This window comes from Trichogramma pretiosum, unplaced genomic scaffold (genome assembly GCF_000599845.2).
Source record: "Trichogramma pretiosum strain Unisexual culture from Peru unplaced genomic scaffold, Tpre_2.0 scaffold12, whole genome shotgun sequence".
Classification (NCBI taxonomy): domain Eukaryota; kingdom Metazoa; phylum Arthropoda; class Insecta; order Hymenoptera; family Trichogrammatidae; genus Trichogramma; species Trichogramma pretiosum.
Window position 1 is genome coordinate 138,235 of NW_019641690.1, and position 21,156 is coordinate 159,390.

At 32.6% G+C, this 21,156-nt stretch overlaps 2 protein-coding genes across 2 annotated transcripts; one reads left to right on the forward strand and one right to left on the reverse strand.

The window, feature by feature from the left end:
* Positions 1-12,058: 12,058 nt before the first annotated feature.
* Positions 12,059-13,889, forward strand: LOC106657928. Its single transcript, XM_014379643.2, has 2 exons — positions 12,059-12,740; positions 12,808-13,889. Exons 1-2 carry the CDS (start codon positions 12,144-12,146, stop codon positions 13,207-13,209), a joined length of 999 nt encoding a protein of 332 aa, XP_014235129.1. The 5' UTR covers positions 12,059-12,143; the 3' UTR covers positions 13,210-13,889.
* Positions 13,890-14,094: 205 nt separating this feature from the next.
* Positions 14,095-18,685, reverse strand: LOC106657815. Its single transcript, XM_023461835.1, has 8 exons — positions 18,467-18,685; positions 17,284-18,266; positions 15,733-17,157; positions 15,413-15,669; positions 15,239-15,337; positions 14,951-15,166; positions 14,553-14,876; positions 14,095-14,488 (listed from the first exon to the last, which is right to left on the reverse strand). Exons 1-8 carry the CDS (start codon positions 18,538-18,540, stop codon positions 14,312-14,314), a joined length of 3,555 nt encoding a protein of 1,184 aa, XP_023317603.1. The 5' UTR covers positions 18,541-18,685; the 3' UTR covers positions 14,095-14,311.
* Between the last annotated feature and the right edge of the window lie 2,471 nt (positions 18,686-21,156).

Consider the following 21,156-nt stretch of genomic DNA (forward strand, 5'->3'; position numbering starts at 1 on the left):
TATTATCACCTGATCACTCAATATTTATAAAATCAAGTCCAAGCACCTTGAAAGCACTTGGATTTTTACTTTTTCATGTCTTGAACAAATGTAGAAAAGAACGACACACCAGCTCTATTGGATCACTGTCCAAATGCAGATAACCTTCAACCAGTATCGTGCCAATATTTTATTAATTTTTGTAAAATTGTTTTATATTAATCATCTAATGTAGAAGTTGAATATAAATAACAAATTTTCATAAAAATAAGCTTTTTATTAGTTTTGATACTTTTTCAGCGACTTAGAATAAAGTACGTAACGGTAGTTACAAGATAACGTGATTTTTCGTCCTTCAAAATACAAAAGTAGCTATGAAAAACAATCACTATAAAAATTTTGACTGACACACTATAATGCAAGAAGCCTAAATAATCATCAAAACTGAGCTTGTTTAACCCATTAGCGCCCAGCCGGACACTTTTTTCAACTGAACTGTAGGCAAAAATCTTTACTATTCAGAATTTTGCTAAAAATTAACGAGTTCATGTATCTAACGGGAAATTTAAAGCCCTTATCGAATATGGCTTCAAAATTAATCTTAAAATTATTGTTCAAAAGTTATAAACAATTGAAAAAAAAAAAACACGAATTGAAAAAAAAAAAAATTGTCTTCAACTCGAATTTTAAAACAGAAACAGGCTTGATACTTAGGTCCCGAGCACATTAAAGGTGTCCATGGTATGTAAACTGAAAATCCCAATATCCATAATATCGAAATTGGACATTTTTCATAAAAAAATGGCGCTTCGTAGAAAAAAGACCATATATGAGCTAAACCAATTTTTTTACGTGACAAGGATGCATTTAGGAAAAAAAGTTTTATAGAAAAAGTTCTTAGAATTGTTCAAAGAACAACCCTGAATTTTTTCAGAATTTTTGGTGAAAATTTTTGAATTTTCAGAAAATGATGAAAACCAAAAAATCCAAAATTATTCGAAAAATTCAAAAATTTTCACCAAAAATTCTGAAAAAATTCAGGGTTGTTCTTTAAACAATTCTAAGAACTTTTTCTATAAAACTTTTTTTCCTAAATGCATCCTTGTCACGTAAAAAAATTGGTTTAGCTCATATACGGTCTTTTTTCTACGAAGCGCCATTTTTTTATGAAAAATGTCCAATTTCGATATTATGGATATTGGGATTTTCAGTTTACATCCCATGGACACCTTTAATGTGCTCGGGACCTAAGTATCAAGCCTGTTTCTGTTTTAAAATTCAAGTTGAAGACAATTTTTTTTTTTTCAATTCGTGTTTTTTTTTGTTCAATTGTTTATAACTTTTGAACAATAATTTTAAGATTAATTTTGAAGCCTTTCGAAAAGGGCATTAAATTTCCCGTTAGATACATGAACTCGTTAATTTTTAGCAAAATTCTGAATAGTAAAGATTTTTGCCTACAGTTCAGTTGAAAAAAGTGTCCGGCTGGGCGCTAATGGGTTAATGAGTTTCAATTGAAGTAAAATCTGTCACGTATGATGTATATTCGTCGCCCCAGCGCAGGAAGGTATCTATTTCCAACCTGTAGCAAGAAGGATACTTACTCGCGCGCAGAGGCAAAAAGGTATCTAACTCGAGCGCAGCGGCAAAAAGGTATCTAATTTGAGCGAGAAGCAAAAAAGTAGCTTATTCAAACGAAGTGGCAAAAAAGTTTTGACGCGCTGAATTTAGGTTGGCAACGCAGCCGTAAATGATAAAATTGTGTTTTGTATTAGAGCAAAAAAGAGAAAAAAACGATTGAGCTAGTGTAATGATTTTCATTCATTTGTAATGCGAGCAAACAAATCAATCTCACCACTTATGGAGAACTTTCTATGTTCTGAGAGGAAAGTAGAAGTTATCGGCTTTACATAACTTTGAATTAAATGTTGAATGTTGAATGTTGAAACAAAATTTTATCACTTACGGCTCCGTTGCCAACCTAAATTCAGCGCGTCAAAACTTTCTTGCCACTTCGTTTGAATAAGCTACTTTTTTGCTTCTCGCTCGAATTAGATACCTTTTTGCCGCTGCGCTCGAGTTAGATACCTTTTTGCCTCTGCGCGCGAGTAAGTATCCTTCTTGCTACAGCTTGGAAATAGATACCTTCCTGCGCTGGGGCGACGATATGTAAATAAACGCAATAGAGTTACTCATGCAATTCTTGAGAATAGAATAATATTAGAAAAAACGCACTATTGGGGCTGGCCAGTAATAATCTCATAGCTTATACTAATGTAGAAGACCGTCCCTGATCCCAGCGTGTGACTACGAACTGCAAACCATTACGACAATCATCCTACATTGCCAAATGGTAACGTGCGCTAGGGCTGCCACTGCTACATGGTTGGATGGCACTGATTTAGATGCTATAAATCAAGCTCGACACGTAATTACATCTTACAACGCGTATCCGTTATACATTATATAGTTATATTTTCCGCAACTCTAATGCTCCAGACTAGCAGCTCTTTCAACACATTGGTGGCCCGGTAGCTGTTGAGCGCTTTTCATCTTGACCAACTTACGAAATACTGTGGGGCTAGCCTCACACGCAAAGGGACTAGTTGGAAGCAGCTTCTTTGATTAAGAAGAATATGTCAATAATTTTGTGTATTTATTTTGTAGTTCATATTGTAATCGTACTTCAGCGGTGAACCCTAAGTTTCAGAATTTTTTCTTTACAGTTTTGACATCGTCTAATAACTGCAGGTTTTATTTTATCTGTTTGATATGCATTGAGTCTTCGATATGTATTTCATTGTAGTATAATGTGTGATATCTTTCTTGATTTGGAACATTTATGCACTAACTGTACAAACCAACAATTGATTTAGTTTATTCGGTTCAATGTGTACCAGTTGATAAAATAATAGTATATTTTGTAACAAATGCGCGAAACAGTTGACTCATCCAGGAGTTGTTTTCACCCGAGCGTAGCTAGGGTGCAAAGACTCCTGGGTGAGTCAACTTTCTCGCGGACTAGTTTCAAACGATATTTTTTAACTCTGCTTGCGAGAAACTAGGGTTTTCTGACGCTTTAAGGTTAGAAAACCCGTGTTTCGCGCACGCAGTGTTAAAAAACCGAAAATGTTCGACGACTTTTTTTTGAAAAAGTTCTCAAAAAATTCTGGAAATAATTTTTCGTATTCTGTGACCAAATTTAAGATATTTTTGTTCTTTACATTTTTTCATTTAAATGCTTTTAACTCGATATAGAAAATCGCAAAGTTTAAAAACTTGATGTGAAATTTTTGTTTTTCATGAAATTAGAGCATAAAATAGTATATTTTGTAACAAGTGCTCGCTACGCTCGGGTGAAAACAACTCCTGGCTGAGTCAACTTCCTCGCGGACTAGTTGCAAACGATATTTTTTAATTCTGCTTGCGAGAAACTAGGGTTTTCTGACGCTTTAAGGTTAGAAAGCCCGTGTTTCGCGCACGCAGTGTTAAAAAATCACGTTTTTAAACTTTGCGATTTTCTATATGCAGTTAGAAGCATTTTAACATAAAACTGCAAAGAACGTGCACGTGTTAACTATTACATTTTGGACTCATATACGTATTTTTCTCATTTTTTACACCCTAAAAACCAAAATCAACGCCTGAAGCGAAGATCGGAACAACTTGGGAAATAGCAACCGGTCTAATATACAGTGTTGCAAATCTAAAACACATTAAAAGAATGTTTTTTAGGTGTACTTTCACAAATTTTTCGGACGAATATCAAAAAGTTACAAAAACGTTTCTATACAATCCTCAATCCGATTTGTTCATTTCTGCACATTTTCATCATAATTGATGAAAAGCCTCATTTAAAATACAAGAAAGATTCAGTCATATTCTCGCGCTAACACTTATTTTTCAAAATCTTTTTCATGTTCAATTAGATTGTCAACATACTGACAAGAACAGCCTTTTATGTCCGGATAACCAAATGTTCTGAAAATTTTTTTATGGTCACTTGGTACCCAATGATGAAAATCCCTATAGTAAGTTTGATCCAATTGACCTGTAAACAATACTTTTAAGCATGATGAATATTTGAATATTATTTAACATGAATAAATATCATCTAATAGCGTATCGTGGTATCAGTCTAAAACAGTCAAGTTCATCTGACTGAAAAGTTTTGGTACTATGATTTTTTCAAGTCTTGAATACTTGTTCAAAAAATAAATCCTCTATCTCAATTGGTATACTGTGCAAGTCTCAAAAAGTGAACCAATTTGAGCTAAAATCAAAGTACTTTACTATTGATGCAAAAAATGGAAAAATTGTTTTGACGCAGCATCATTAATGAGGTAATCTAAAACTCAAAACATGGAAATCACTTCAATTGATTGTCAGAAATGAGGGAAAAAGAAGGAACAGTGAGTTTGATAATTTAAAAAAATTTTTTCATATTTTATATCAGTATTTACAGTAAAGTACGTTAGTTTTAGCTCAAATTGGTTCGCTTTTTAAGACACTCACAGTAAACCAATTAGGCTAGAGTGTTTGATTTTTGAAAAAGTGTTCAAAATATGAAAAAAAAAAGTACCAATCCTTTTCAGTCAGTTGGACTTGACTGTTTTAGCCTGATACCACGATACGCTATTATATGGTATTTATTAATATTAAATAATACTTACAACTTCATCATGCTTAAAGTGGCTGTTTATGGTCCCATTGGATCAAACTAACTATGGGGGGCTTTATCACTGAGTACCAGGTGACCAAAACAAAATTTTCAGGACATTTGGTCCCCGGACATGAAAGCCTCTCCTTGGGAGTACGCATCGACTTGAAACTTTTTTTTTGATTTTGCAATAAAAAAAAGCCAGTTCAGTGATTTTCAGTTATTTGTACATAAGCAGAACATTACAACATAAAAAAATTTCACAAAAATCAAAATTAAGATTTTCCATTAACATCATTCTTTTTTTCAAAGTTTCAAGTCCATATTAAGCATACATCTTTTAAGGGGAGGCTCTCATGAGACTCGATCAAAAAATCGATTTTTTTTTTTTTGTTTACTTAGATAGCAAATCTCCCGTAGAATACACCCCCGAAACCCTTTTTATCAAAATCGATTTAGTTAAAAAGGTATAGGCAAAAAACCGAAGCTGTCTTTTTACGAGGGAACGATGTATGTATGTACATTCACTTTCTAAAACTTTAAACGCGTTTTTCTCGAAACTATGTTTTCTGAATCGGGCGGCAAGATATCTCGAAAAGTACTGCACTTAGAGATACGCTTTTTTTTTATTTTAAAGCTAATTAAATTGTCTGGAGGTTGAACCTAAAAAATTTAAAAATTTTTCATTATTATTACTTTTTACAGCCCTTAAAAGAGCCAAAAAAGGGCAAAAAAAAGAAATTTTTTTTCCGAAGTCCACCATTTTATCAATTTTTAATTTTTTTGCAATTATTTAGGTTCAACCTCCAGCAAATGTCATCTAGTTTAAGAGGAACTTCGCATTTTTAGTTTAGGGCAAAAACTGAAGGCGCTAGCTTGCCGCCCGTTGAGGTACCTTTTTTTAACACGACCTCCATCAAACGCTGCTAGGCGATAAATAATTCGATATTTTGGTCTGAAAAAATTTGTAAGTATAGTTGAATAACTCTATAAGTACCAAAAAAAATTTGACTGCATTATTCACTTCCTTCCACGAAAAAAAAAATCACGAAAAACATGTCATTTTTGAGGCGCTAGATGAGAGCCTCCTCTTAATATTTATTTTCACAATTATTTTTAAATTTATATTATTTTTCTCAATGAAGACCCTATGATAGTGGCAATTCAAAACATGTATACGCGGCTTGTTGCATCGTTTATCCAAAATATACATGCTCAGATTCCGAAAAAAATTTCTTGAGACAATTTGCATATCTCAAGCGTAGCTAACTCAAATCCTTAGGATTGTCTCACGTGTACTGAGCATAAACCTATCGCCATTCAAAAAGAATGTACATATTTAGAATGTAAAAGAGAATTCAAGCAAAAGGACAACTTGATATACCCGCACTCACACATGTAGCACACGGCCAAGAGTTTACATTTATAATAGATGTACTTTTGAGGATCTATGGATGTTAGTATGGGCTTCCAATGGAATTGAATTTCTGCATCTTATAATATGTAAATGAGTAGCTACGCTATCTACACACATATAATCAATGTGTCAATCATTTATAGTCATGGAAAAAATTTTTCGAGGGATATAATCTCTATTATTGTTACGAAATTAGTTCGAAATTCTTTGAATTAAATTCAGTTTTGAAATCCTGTAATGGTTATTAGAAAAAAAACTATCTAAATAATCGAATTGAATCGTGCAAGAAAAGTAAAAAACATCGGTTCATTATTGAAAAAATTTGTTATTTCAGTCCGAGTATTACAATTTTAGAAAAAAATCTTCTCTATCGTCGTTTAATTTTAAGAAACTCTCAGCTTTCGTCACATTAATCTTATGTACCCTTAGTTAAAAGCGTGCATGTAACGCCTGTCTCTCCCTCTTTTTCTCTTCCTTTTTTTTCTTCTTCTGTCTTGTCGGTATACGCACATATATGCACGTATATAAACAAGCGGTATACGTGCGTTAAAATAGCTTAAAAGAAGGAGACAAACTAGAAACTCGAGCTGTTGCGAATTTTTGGCCGTGTCAAAGTCACGCACGCAGCAGGTCATGCGTATAAATGAGTGAGCTGTTGAATGAACCATAGAAGGAGCACAATTTTTCATTGCTTAGAGTGTGATACACAAACCACCGCCGCAGCTCGCCTTTACCTATGACACTCGACATTAATTTTTTCAGCTTTTTAGTATTATTTTGTTTTTAAATATTATTTTATAAACATTTTTAAATAGAGAAAAATCATCGTATACAAGTACTTGTTCTAACTAATTACAGGATAAAAACTTCAGTACTGATCGTGGAGCTTGGAACTAGCACATATCGCCTCCACGCTAATAAACTCCTACCCTATCTTTTTAACATAGGATTAAGGTAAGTTTTTACCATTTCTTATTTATTAGTGCTTACGCTGGAATGGCAATATTTATTTACTTGAAGTGCATAATTTATAAGTGCATAGAGCGCTTGAGGGTCATCTAGATGCACGCGAGCATGTAGCCCATCGGGGGGGCAGCCTCAAGCTTGACTTTCCGGAAGAACGGAAAAAAACAAAAGACTGAGCGGTGCATCATATATACGTATAAAGCATTCGGGCAAACGAGTGAAGAAGAGAAAAGAGCTGCGAAAGGTCTGGCATGGGCGTGCATTGCGCACCGAGGTATTACTTATGCGTGTGTGCGTGGGCGAAAATGGCCAACGGCGTCACCACGCGCCTGTGCGCGGCTGTGTCGCGCTGCCTTTGACCACTACTCCATATGTAAATACACTTTGTGGGCATATAAAGAAGCTACTGCCTACTGTAGCCGACTAGACCGAATCTCCTATCTTTTCTTACTCGAGATACTGTATACTCCATCTGCTGATCTTTAGAGAATTTGTGAAATTCGATCAATTACGAATCCTTTTTTTTATCATTTTTTTAAATATCTAAAACTCGATTTTTCTAATGATAATGAATACTTTTGCTATAGCAAAAAATAAGCTATTTTTGGTTATAAAGCTAAAGCTGTCATTCGAATTTATGGAAAAATGTTAGGTAAATACGAGTTTATAATACTTTCCAGATTTTTTTACGTTTTTTCTTATCGGACGAGTATTTCAGAAATTAGACCAAAATAAGTAGGAATTTAATTTACCTTGCTAAATGCAATTTAATTCCTTTTTTGGTACTACTATTCGAAAATAATCTATTCACAGCAATTTTTTTTTTCCTATAAAAAAACTGGAATCTTTCCTCGAATTTACGATTTTTTTAAAATGTTCACCTACACAAAAACAAATTTTAAAAACCGATAAACACCTGTTTCCATCAATTTTTCGATAATTTGAAAAGCTTATATTTCATTGGAAACCTAACTTATAAACCTAACTTATAGTTCATTATTCAGTTTAGGCGATACAAAAACTTTCTTAAAAATGACCACTTCAATAAAGGGTATTGATAAAAAAATATTGTAACTATGCGCATAACATTTTTCATTTTTACTGATATACAGCTCTTTGAATGAGTTTTTTAACCATGTTTTGACCGTATTTTTTTTCTTTTGCGTTTTTTTTTCTAAATCATATTCAAATTTCGTTTTTAATCATCTCCCGTTAATTTACAATGCAAACCATTTAAACAGAGTCAAGATGATATGTATTTCTCAATGAAATCGAATGCAAGCACTGAAAAAATAATCGAACCTATGTGTCGCTCTCAAAAAGTATATTAATGATGGAAATTTTGGCGAAAACGTCAATGTGAAAAATTGTATTTTATATCCAATCATTCTTAAAAAATTGTGTCCATAACCATTCATAATCCGAAAAATTTTACACTGTCTATAGGCTTTACAGATTAAACAGTTTGTTTTGAGTATTAGGACTAGTGAATAAAACCACAATAGAATAGGAAAAAGTAAAAAAATCGCAAAAAAATTTTACGGAATGAGCTGTAATTTAAAAAATCGAAATCTTAGATATGTGAAGGAAAGAAAAAAAATGAGTTGTCGATTGCAAGGTATCTTTCTCTCCTTAAATAAAAGATGAATGAAACTTTTTTTGTTTGATATACTCAAAAAAAACTTTAACATAATCTAATTACAAAAGTAATCTCGGATCTTGTATGAAACTGTTCTAAAAAATTGGAAGTAAGTGCATTGTGAGTGTACGTAGAAATTATCGTTGTTCAATTTAAAATCAATTTTGAACTATATTGATTGATTTCATTATTTTTATTTAATAATATTTTATTAACTAAATAATGATGATACTTTAAGCACAAACCTTTTGATTGTACATTTCATCCAAAATTAAGATTACGAGTATCCAAAATCGTATTAGGTTTTTCTTAAATTTTTCGCAATATCAATCTTACGAGGATTTTATTTATTCAACTAGTTTATCACATAAAACAAATAAGTTCTTCCAAAGCATTGTGCACACGGCAACACATGTAAAATTCAACTAAACGTCGAGAGTTCGTCAATGCACATTTAGCGATGTTCTGTTGGCATGAAACTATAGTATAATAAATGACGCGGAGCATAGGTCATCGTGGGCCCTTTTTCAATGAGCAAGCAGGAGCGGCCTTCCGGGCACGCAACTGTCACTATCTACCACTGTAATGCACGCTTGCTCCGCAACAAGGAAGTAAGTAATGAGAAAGCCGGACTCTAAAAAAAAAATTTAACGATAAATTTCAAGAAAGGTAAGTTAAATTTGAATTATCATGATTTTATTTTAAACCAGGGTCATGTATATAATTCTGATTTCATTTTAAAATCAAAATGGCTGAAAAATAAATGCTGAAAAATGGATAAAAGGGCTTATTTTTCCTCGGAGAAAACGGGAAAGAGAGAAAATAAAAAATGAAAATAGCAAAGCTACCTCTCTGATGGACGTACATGCATATACTTTGGCAACGTTGTAGTGTGCATAAAAAGAAGTCACGTACGTCTGTTGTACTGTTATGTGTTAGCGTAAATTTATGGAAATATTTGTCGCTGTCGAGCATGAGCAGTGTCCAGGCGGTGCACATACGCGCGTACACCGCAGATACCCCGCACGATGACCAGCTGACACTTTCTGAAGTTGTTTTTTTGCTGTCTCTCTCTCTTTCTCTTTCTCTCGTTTTCTCTTTTCTTCTCTACCCTCGTTAAGCTCGTCAGACGCTTTCTTTAATCCTTTTCATCTATGATTATCAGAGCTGTACGTCGTCGTTCATGTTGCAAGACGTATGTATTGATATGGTGAGAGAAGTCTACAATCGCTTAATATAATATGCTACTCCTTATAGCCACTAATTCAGTAACATTTTGTCTTCTGTTGTCTTTTCTCGTTGAAATAGAGACTCGTGAAAATAACCAAGTTAAAAATTTAATATACTTGATATACTAGATGCCAAGGGAGCATAAACACCATCTTGAATCTCCATCAATCGTTAGAACTAGGTAGCCATCTTTGAGTCTATAGCAATACGAATGCATGCACTTGCACTTTGAAAAATCCTTGTCGTTGCTCATCTTTATTGCTGCAAGTACGTGCATTGACAGCAAAATTAACAAATAGCCGACGATTGTACGGTAATATCACTGCTCAACGTGACTCGATATTTTCTGTTGTATGTTCTGCAGACGACGATGGCAGCAACGACGGCAGTTTGCTGGTATCTATCAGATTGAAATGAGTGATTATTCAAGCACAAATTTATCACGCAGTAGCGTTGTGTACTAAAGCATTGTACTGCACCACAGTCATGCTTACAAAACCACAAGAACTTCATCCGATGATGCCGCACACATCGTATAAAATGCAAAGGACCTACTACTCAGTTCTAGTAATTTTACACGTGTATTATATGTGAATGGATATCCACCCTGTGTGTATGTGCACAACTTGAGGGAGATCTGCGTACATTGAATATTGAAAGTTTGTAACATTTGTACCCAGCTATGAGTTCTAAGTTGATGGAACGGGTCACATAAGGTCATACAATGAATACGTCGCCGTAAAGAGAGAAAGAGAGAGGCAAAGAGGGTGAGAGAGAGAGAGAGAGAGAGAGAGAGAGAGAGAGAAAGAGAGAGAGAGAAATAGAGAGAGAGAAGCAGCTCTCGAGTACATATGAAGCAGTGATATATTCATTTCTTGTCGCTCCGTTGCTAAATCTGCCACCGAGTACTCGGGTGTAACTAGCCAAATCGTCCTTGAATGTACATCCGGAGATTATTTGTAGTCCGTTATGGCATCGCTCGAGCCTCGAGTTGGTTTGGGATATTATTTGTATATGTATGTCCAACGAGAGCTGCCAATGTGTAATACGTAACTACAAGTTCAAACGGAACTTTTGCGAGCTCGCTCATCGGTCCTTTGACACTCGTCGCTGAGGCAGACGAGTAAACCTGATTTTCTTACCTTGCATATATACTTTGGTTAAGTATATTTTCATAGTCAGTTTTAAATATATCTATTATTTATATGTATCTATTATCTTCGTGGTTATTAATTTTACATAATTGTTTATAAAAAAGTCAATGAACTTTCAAGTAAATCATTTGTTATAATAATAAAACTCGATAAACATTGATGTCGCTTTATCATTGAACTTATTTCAACGAATTTATTTGCAGTGATTAAATTTGCAGTCTAAGCTATGATATTCTCATTATTTATAGAGCACACGCATACACTTTTCATTTATAATATTATTATTTTCGTCTTTTCCGTGTGATGTCGATAACAAAAAAACATTTTCAAAAACATACTATCTCTTTAAAACTCACTTGTTGTAGAAATGAATAATTAAACATTTAAATTGATTAAGCAACTTTTGAAGCGTACGACACTTTAAAATTAAATTTATTCATCATATCATGCCGTGCGGAAGTGATTATGGTCAAAATACGTCGAGGAGTGATACGCGAGCGTTGAATCGTGGACAGGCGGTTAACCATCGAACCAGTCTCACCAAAATGGACTGTCTGTCTACTTTGTAATGTGTTGTACATGCAATATACATTCGTTCAATTTTGATACAGCAACTGGATGAAATTTAAATGCAGCGTAATAAGGTCTTTGACTACATACCCATTAATGTACTATAATATTATTATTGGCGTATGTAATCCGCGTAGGGATAATACCTAGTGCGCTGAATCAAACTTGAACAAGTGTATACAAGCCTGGTCGCAGTCTGTAAGAGCTGAAGAAACTAAAGTTTTCGTATGCAGTTCAGGTTAATCAAACTCATAAAGGTGGAAAAAATCGAAAATATCAAAATCAGAAATGCTTTTTTTTACCCCTTGTTTACGAACACGTGTAGATCACTGATTGCGATGTATATATTTTGGCTTTCATCGTTTATTGTAGACAGAAGCCGCTGATCTTGAGATAAGATTACGATTGAATATTTAGCCTTCTAGTAATACCAATCTACCAAACCTCGTTATAAGTGACGCAGTCTTTCTTTTAGATGTACTATTCTATTGTGTATTGTTTCATTTTTTATTACCAGTGCAAAATACCATGTACACAACGAGTGAAATTTGCTTATGTAAACTCAAGTCACCAAAGATTTTAGCAGTATTCGCTATTCTTTTAACAGTAATAGTGGGACTTATTATTTATTTAATTGTGTCCAGTGGTAAAGACATAATCATCGACCTACCATCCTCAACATCTACGAAGCCACCACCTGTGCTGCAGAAAAGTGGTTTAGTCGCAATCAACGAAGCCGGTTTATTTTTTAAGCTCGAACCTGAATCTGGTAAATATGAGCTTCTGTCCGACAAAAAGTTTTTCAACGTGACTGCTTTCGATATATATCGAAATGAAACGATTTTCTATGGAACCAGTGGAATAGAACCCATACGATCAATCTACAAAAGGTACGATAACATAGGAAACTTAACAAAAGATTGGACCAAAACAGCTTTGGCCATCGATCAAAGGAACGGTGATTTGTACGTTCTTGACAATACGCAGTATGTAATTCATGTAATCAATGTGAATGGTAGTCAGATGTCTCGTGATATCAAGATATTGAAAACTGCAAACGAGCCTTTGAAGGACTTGAAAATAGATATACAAAATAATTTCATCTTTGTTTTATCGAAAAAATCGGTACGCTTCCAATAACCTCGTGCTTTCATTTATGAAAATAATCCAATATTTTCGTTGCATGCTTCAGGTACAAATGTTTCACATGAATGGCACCGTCTTGAACAAGTATTCACTTCGTAAATCCATCGGGTCTATGACAGTAGACAGCGTAAACATGGTATTCTTCGTCACAACGAACTGTGGCATATTCAGTCAGCATTACATGGACGAAATAAAGCGCGTTAACGTTCTGAATCATCGCAATACGGTCGTGCGTCAGATCGTTTTCACCCGAGACGAAAACTGGAACGAGATACTGTATTGGATAAACGATGACCACTCTACACGTGAAAAATCATTTAACAAATGTCAATTAGTTCATAGCCGTTGCGATGAAATTAGAAAGATTGATAGTGACGATGACATTGCAACAAGTATGTTTATAACAAAGTGGCATCATTTCGCTTACGATGCTGGGATTAGTTTTTGATTTAAAGCCAAATCACGATAGAATAATATTTGACAACTTTGACAGCTGTTCTTATGTACTATTTAAGTCTTTCAAATATTCTCATATTTGAAACCGATTGATTTAGATATGTGTGCAGAAGCTATCAAATTCCTGATATTTTATAAGCAATATTGTCTGTCACAAAAGTATAAATGACATTGAAATTTTTTCGCTGACAGTTTTTTCGGAAGGCCTTTTTTCGAAGATAATCAAAAGTTTTAAATAGCCTCGTCGTAGTGCAGTTTCACCAAGCAGAAACAACTAAATGCTTGATAGGCTTATCGAAAAGTAATTCTTATCAATAAAGAGGTATTAAATGACTAAAGCAAGAGAATCTATTTTCGATGTGATTAGGCGGCATTTAGTGCATTTATGTCTCTTTTGAGACATCAACTCGATTAGAATTTTAGTGAGATATACGTAGAAAAATTTGTTAATATTGTTAGATAAAAAAATGATTGATATCAATCCGAAGAAAGTTAAATTAATTTGGCTAAGTGCGATCGTTGCTGTGTTTTTAATTATTCCTCTATCATTGTGTATCTGGTTTTTGACAAAGGAATGATTTTGCTGAAACAATTTTCGATTGCTCTAAAAAGATTTAGAAAAAACAAATTTCAATTTTATGAAATGAGTGTCAATTAATTTCCTATATTTATTTTAACCTTCAAAAAGTATTGTAGCTTTAATTATATAATACAAAAAATGTAATGATTCAGTCAAACTATGTATAAAGAAATATTTTAGTAAAACCAACAGAAATTATATTATTATATATCTTTATATATATTTATCCAAAGAATAAATAAAAATATCGCTTATCTAACAAGGATTAAATATGATTACGGTATTTATCGGCATGTTTAAAAATCCCAAAAAATCATAAATAATAATCTAATCTAACACTAGCAAATATTCAGTGTTTTGTTAAATTACAAATATGAAATGAATGAAATTATTTTTAATCGCCACTTTCAAATCTTTTCAGTTTTCAAATATCTATAATTTTCAGAAATTTCTGTAGCAACATGATTTATAGTAAATTTACTAGGGTTATTCACAAATAGAAGCAAACTCTTAATTAAAAAAATAAAAATGCCTGCATTTTTTCAGATTCATGTTCGCTTATAGAATCATGCATGGTTTTGGTTTGCTCTTCGTCCTTGCTCCATAACATTGACTTATCGCTTTCTTTAAAACTTTTTTGATCGTGAATTTGTCGTTGCAACAGATCTTTTAAAAGTTCTTGAGAAGATTCCTGCAACAAATTGGCAAGATTTTTAAATTCAAAATTAGAGTCTTTAATTTCATTATTTACATACCTTTGGATCATTAGTCAAGTAATTTATAAATGATTTGACACTGTCGAGGTGCATAATACCTTTCCAGATGGTATCCATAGACTCTAAATCTTCCGGTATGTGTGGACAGTTCAACCATCGATCGGTTAAAGAAGGACCCTGAGGTGGTGCGAATCTCAATTTGGTTGGTAATGTTCGACCAAAAGCGTGTGCTTTTTTAGGCAACTTTTCTACTCCTAAATCCCGAGCTATGAAACGACGAGTGGCCTCAAGCTCTCCGGCTTCTGGGCAGATGCGTATTTTCAACAATGGCATCGGCACTGTTGGTAGTTCTTTGAAAATAAACTTTAAAATAAAAGATTAATGTTAATTTTTGTTACGAGTAATTATGTCGTAAGTATTATATGCAACAACTTTACTTGGCTTGCTTTGCAAACTTCGGCTGAGAAATTTATCTCAAACATGTTGTTGAGCGTGTCTTCGTCAATAATTTGCTTATTTTTACCCAGCTCCTTTATCCAATCACAAAAATCTTTGCATATCTGGTTCATTAATCTTGCAGTACGCTTTTCTAGGGTTGCTTCAGGATTGTAGCCTTTCATGTCCTCTTCGCAAAGTGCTCGCCATACTACAGCCTCCACGAAAAGATATATAATTTTTTAATTTAAGGAAATAATTATTAAATATCGGTAATAAGCTTTTTATACCTTCCTTCGTGGTTTTCGCAGAAACATCACATATGGATTTTGAGTGCCTTGAGATTTTGAATTTGTTTCAAGTAAATCTCGTTCAGTGGGAGGTTGTACCTTAAAAGAATAAAGAATCAAGTAAGTTTTTAACATTTTTCATAGAGAACATTACATAAGCTATAATGAACGTACTATCATATCGAAAGTTATTTGTGAACACGTGTTCTCAGAGCCTTCACTTCTTTCTTCAATTTTTTCTTTGGCTTGTTTATCGACATGCTTTTGAGCATGTATTGGAAGACCCAGTATTGGAGCTATCAGATCATATGATTTTGGAGGAAGGATTTTCTTCAATTGACGGGAATTGGTAAGTGGAGGCTGTTTATGGGAAAATTCAAGGTCAGGACAAAATGTTTCGGATTTTAAAAATTTTTTTGATTGTATTAACAATTTAAATAAATTTAATCCTAATGACATTTTTTTTCTATCCTCAATAATTTTTAGTTTCTTACGTTTTTGCTCCATTTTTTGCACGAACTCATCAGCTAAAATGTTTAAGAGAATAGTTGGATCAAAACCCTGTTCAGTACATTTATTAATAATCGCGAGAATTTCTTGCTCTGTCACTGTTAAAAGAGGAGGACTTTCAGCCTTAAATATTGATGATTTTTTTATGTTTTCTTCATATTTTTCTTCATCTTGATTATTTTTATTATCCTTATCATCAACTTTCTCAAAGTCGATTTTGACCTCTTTATTGATTGTAGTAAGATCATGAGTTGTTTTTGATCTTTTCAAAAATCTTGTACTTTTCTCTAGCTCTACATTACTTTTTAAAGAAACTGGCATTTCCAACAGAGTTTTTGTGCGTACTAATATTTTCATCTTGTCTACTTTTTCTCGTCTGTCATTTTTTTCTTGTACAGGAATAACAGCTGCATCTCGTTTTTGTAATAAAGATTTACTAGAAATTACGATTTCATCGCCACTATCATCGCTACCTTCACTGGAAGCCGCAGTCAGTGCTGCAACTCTGGCTCGCAATGATATTGCTTTTTTCTGTTTTAAAGCACGAAGAGGTTCAAAAGGTTTCACCCATATAACCGGTGCGTGGCACGGAGCAAGATATTTTGATGGAGGTAGATTATCATCGTCTTGTTGTCGCGTTTCTTCAGAATCAGAACTATGATTACTTGGAGTGGAAGTCTTAGAGCGATCTGGAGATTGAGAAGTATTTGATTGATCAAAAAGGTGATGCTCTGGAGTCAATGGCGCTGATTTGGTTGATATTGAGGTTTCAGACGTGTTTTTTTGCGTTGATGAAATAGAACCTTCAAACGAAACTTTCATTTCTTTGGAATCATCGCATTTCTTTTTTACTTCGCTAAAGTCTGATAAACAAAGATTTAGTTTCATGTGATCAAAACGAGTTTCTGCCTTAATGTTGACATTTGGTAAAATTGGTTGATCTTCTTCAGTAGAAGTACTAGTTGTACTTTCAACTTCGATATGTTGTGAACAGTCAATAATAGATTTGAGTGTAGCTAAAGGTAACTCTCGTTTGATTTCATCTTTACCCTCAAATGGTTTGAACAAGCAAGCATAGCATTTATCTATATGTGATCTGTTAAAAACGTTGGTCAAAGGAATGCTTTGTAATGTGCTTGATGGCAATGAAGTGACCATTTTATTTTCGAAACCTGAACTTGGACCAGAAATGTTACGAGATTCAGTACAAATTGTGATGGATTTTTTTGAATCTACTTCCGTCATTGATCGTAGATAAGATTTTTGATAATTTTCGGTTTTTTCTCTCAGTTCTCTATTTATTTCTACAGAATCAATTGGTTTACTGTTATTTTTTAATCGACGAAATTTAAAGTCATTAGATTTGGATATTTCAGAATTACCAGATGCATTAGGTATGATAGTTGCTTCTAAAATATCGTTGACTTCATTAAACATTTTAGAGTATTGGCATTTTGTAATTACATCTAATGCTTTATGAAAAAACTTTTTTTTAAAATCTTTTCTGCTAGTTAATTTTTTATTTAAAATTTCACTGTTATCAATTTTATTATCAGTATAACTGACTGGTGACTTTTCACTTTCTGAAGAATATTTTGTTTCGTAAACTATAGATGGATTTTTACAACTGAAACTTTGTTCTACTATCAAAGAATCATCTTCCGTCGTTAATGATACATCTGGAGATCCCTTTTTATCTTCTTTGTCTGAATAATCTGTCGATAACAAATTTTGGGAACTTGGCTGAGAACTTATCAATCTTGATTGCTGTTCTTTGAGAAAATATTTTTCTATACTTTCATCAATTTTATCGCGTTGATACTTATTTTCAATCGATACAACGTCTAAATCGAAAGACTGAGTCCCCGAAGAGCTATCGATTGTTACAGTTTTCGCAAAACTTGGCATGAGGCTTGCCATTCTTAGCTTCGGTGCTTTAGATCTCTGTGGTTCTTTTTGTGGACTTGACTTTTGACCTGTATTCAAACACGCAAGAGATGCTGAAGCTGATTTGATGCAAACCGATTTTCTATGTTCGCAGAGAATTTTTTTTTCAGTTGCCACAATAGGCAGTTTAGGAATGGAACTTTTTGTTTGTAAAAATTGAGGAATTTCATTAATAGGTATAGTTTCGAATTTTACTTTATGCCGTGGACAAGTTTTCGTAGTATACACCTTTATTGGCTCATAATTCTCCTGAATTTCTGTTTGAATCTTATTAGAAATAGGTAATTCTGTATCCAAGTCGGAAAAACGAACAGACTTTTGTTTTATAGCACTTGAAGGAATTTCTTTGTCAAAGTCTTGAACAGGTTTTAATTTATATTTTTGTGTATTTTTAATGCTTTTTAAAGTAGATGTTTCATATTTACGATTGTGAGGTTGTTGGTTTTTAAGTATTGGCTGTATAGAAGTAAAAGAGGAGGAATGAGGTTGGCTTACTTTTTTGTATTTTTTTTCTATTTCGGCACATATGCCATCCCAGTACGATTTCGATGATGGCAATGGACTTTCCCATCTTAAAAAAATAAATAAATTCACGAATGTTTTTTTTCAGTGATATTGTTTATTAACCTCTAATTTTGATAAATCAAATGAAAAATATTTTTGGATAGTGATTTTAAAACCAAATGTTGAAGAAAATGGAAAAAATTAAATTTCTCTATTTTTATGCAATTTCATATCAATGCAACGTTTTTTACATCAAATCAAACTTACTTTGATAATTTGAGCGGTTGAAACCATTTTTCGCTTCTACCAACGCAGTAAGATTTTTTGTTTAATTCGCACATTTCATTTCAAATGTAAATCCTTCAAGTCTTGAAAGAAAACCAAATGATTTTTATAATTCAGATTTTTTAACAACTTTTTAAACTTTTGAATTTAAATGACCTATGGTTACTGCAACACATTGTACAGCTATCCCAACCTAATTTTGAGTTTTATCTAAAGTATTGATCAAACAATATATTTTGCCTATGTGACTCGACTTATACCCGGAGGAATACTTTCCAGCTTTCCAGCAGTTGATAATACTTTTACCTATAGAAGATAACATGGATAAGTATTAATTGAGGCTGAGATATAATGGTGAAATTTGTAAAGTGCTTAAAATCTAGAACAAAAACCATTAAAATTTCATAAAATTTGATACAGTTTTGCAATCCCAAAATTATTTTGAGATTTGTTCAGCTATTCAGAGATTCATCGATACGATCATAATCTTCATGTTTGTAACTATAAAATGTGGCAGTATTATTCTAAATGACTTGAAATTTGATTTTACCCATTTTTATTATCAATCGTATAAAAACGTACTGTGAGTGGTACAAGTAGAAAAAAATCACACTCTAAAATTTTAGAAAATAATTTAGGAAATATAAAAAAAAATAGAATTATACATTATACATAGAATAAAATTTATAAATAAAAATGCCTTACTGGTCTATTACCTCTCGAAAACGTTAGTTTTCGAGTTTACCGACGGTTGTATCTTCAAGCACTTCGAGCTACATGTAATGCAAACGATATTCCATAGATGACCTTGTCGATTACTTTTGGAGTAAAATAATATAAATAATTTATATAGAAAAAAAAATGTAATATTGCATTCCACAGAGTGCTTCGTTGTCTAGGTTCATGAAATAACAAATTTTATAAAAAAAGGCGGAGTATTCTCTGTGATTCAGTGTTTATTTTTTGTCAGTGTATTCATTCCAAATACATCGAATTTCTTAACTCAATTTTTAGAACAATATCTTTCAAGATTGAAATGACTATGATTCGAACTTTCAACTTAATACATAAATGTAAAACATATATAATACATCACTTCAGTAATTTATAAATTTATAAAGTAATTAAAATCAAGCGTTAGATTTTTAATGTTATCATTACACTTGCTTCACCGAAAGAAGTGATATATACACTACTCAACAAAATTATCGCATCGATAAATTTAATCAAAATTTTGTAAATTTTTAAATACTTCTATCTTGGTCTATTTTCATCGTATTGGGACGAATTTTTTTTTGGATTTTTTGTCTTCTTTACATCAATATATATTATGTATAGGTTTGAGTTAATACCGAGTACGTACGTAAAATCCCTTGTTTAGCTGAAACGACTCGATTTTTTGGGCATTTTGCGTACAGAAAAGTTACCTTTCAAACGACCTACAGGGCGCAAAAATTATCCTTAAATATCTGACTAAGAATTCAATATTTAAGTCAATTTAGCTCCGACTGGACAGAAATGTTGACAGGACAATTGTACGATACTTTTATCTACGATACTAAAAATTGTCTACGATACTAAAAATTGTCTACGATAATTTTTCCTCGGTCATCCTGTTATCCTGCGGTAGGCAGGATATTTCCGGATAAGATCATCGAGAACCAAAAATTCGACACACTTCTCAAAATTTGTATTCTTGGCTAGTAATTGAACGAAGAAAAATTAAAAAAAATAAAATTTCATGATTTGGCACGAGGTTAAATGATTTTTTTATCCATATTAGGCAAAAACACTCACATACTAAGCAAAAAATGGATAAAAAAACATTTAACTTCGTGCCAAATCATCAAATTTTATTTTTTTAATTTTACTTTGTTCAATAATAAACGAAGAATATAAACTTTTAAAAATATGTGGAATTTTTGGTTTTTGATGATCCTGTCAGGGTATATCCTGCCTACCGTAGGATAACAGGATGACCGAGAAAAACTAATGGAAAATAAACAATTAGCAATATTTTTGATAAGAGATTGATAGAGATAAAAAAGATTTATTAATGATAGAGAGATTGACTTTTGATAATATTTTTGATAAGAGGCAATATAAAAATTACCATAGACATTCCAAATCTAAAGCTGAATTTTAAAAGAGTGAAACATTTTCCATTAAACTGTATATATTCAAGTCGATATTGAATTATTTTAGCAAAAGATATACTGTTAAAAACAATCAGTTTAAAAATCAAAACTACTTTATTGTAGTACTTTTTATAGTACTACGAATATTATAAATTAATTTTTTTAATAAAACATTTTTTTCGGAAAATAAATAAAAATTTAAATAAATTTTGGTCAGCATGAGTGACCAGCAGTATTTTCAGCAACATCCAAAGAAAACGTTTGAGAGTTGAACACTTGACGCACATCATATTTCCGGCATTTCAACTGCGACTTTTCCTGTTTATACCTGATGCTGCCCTTTGAACCTTATCTTCAATTGCCCACAAAAATAATAAAACCTTGAAATATTAATGATGTTAATAATCAATTTTAAATATCTGAATATGTATAACGTAAAATGGTAGTTTCAGGCTTCGTAAAAAATACATTTTTTTACTTTTTGCATTTGAAAACTAACTCATTGATTGTAAGTAAGATTTTCATTTGGTTTGT

Excerpts from the sequence above, each read along its gene's own strand:
- LOC106657928 (XM_014379643.2), top strand. The coding sequence starts at position 12,144 with ATGTACACAACGAGTGAAATTTGCTTATGTAAACTCAAGTCACCAAAG. Across the intron at positions 12,741-12,807 it reads TTGTTTTATCGAAAAAATCG|GTACAAATGTTTCACATGAA; the intron begins GTACGCTTCCAA and ends TGCATGCTTCAG.
- LOC106657815 (XM_023461835.1), bottom strand. The coding sequence starts at position 18,540 with ATGTGCGAATTAAACAAAAAATCTTACTGCGTTGGTAGAAGCGAAAAA. Across the intron at positions 18,267-18,466 it reads CAACCGCTCAAATTATCAAA|ATGGGAAAGTCCATTGCCAT; the intron begins GTAAGTTTGATT and ends TATTTTTTTAAG. Across the intron at positions 15,670-15,732 it reads GCAAAAAATGGAGCAAAAAC|TGTTAATACAATCAAAAAAA; the intron begins GTAAGAAACTAA and ends ATTTATTTAAAT.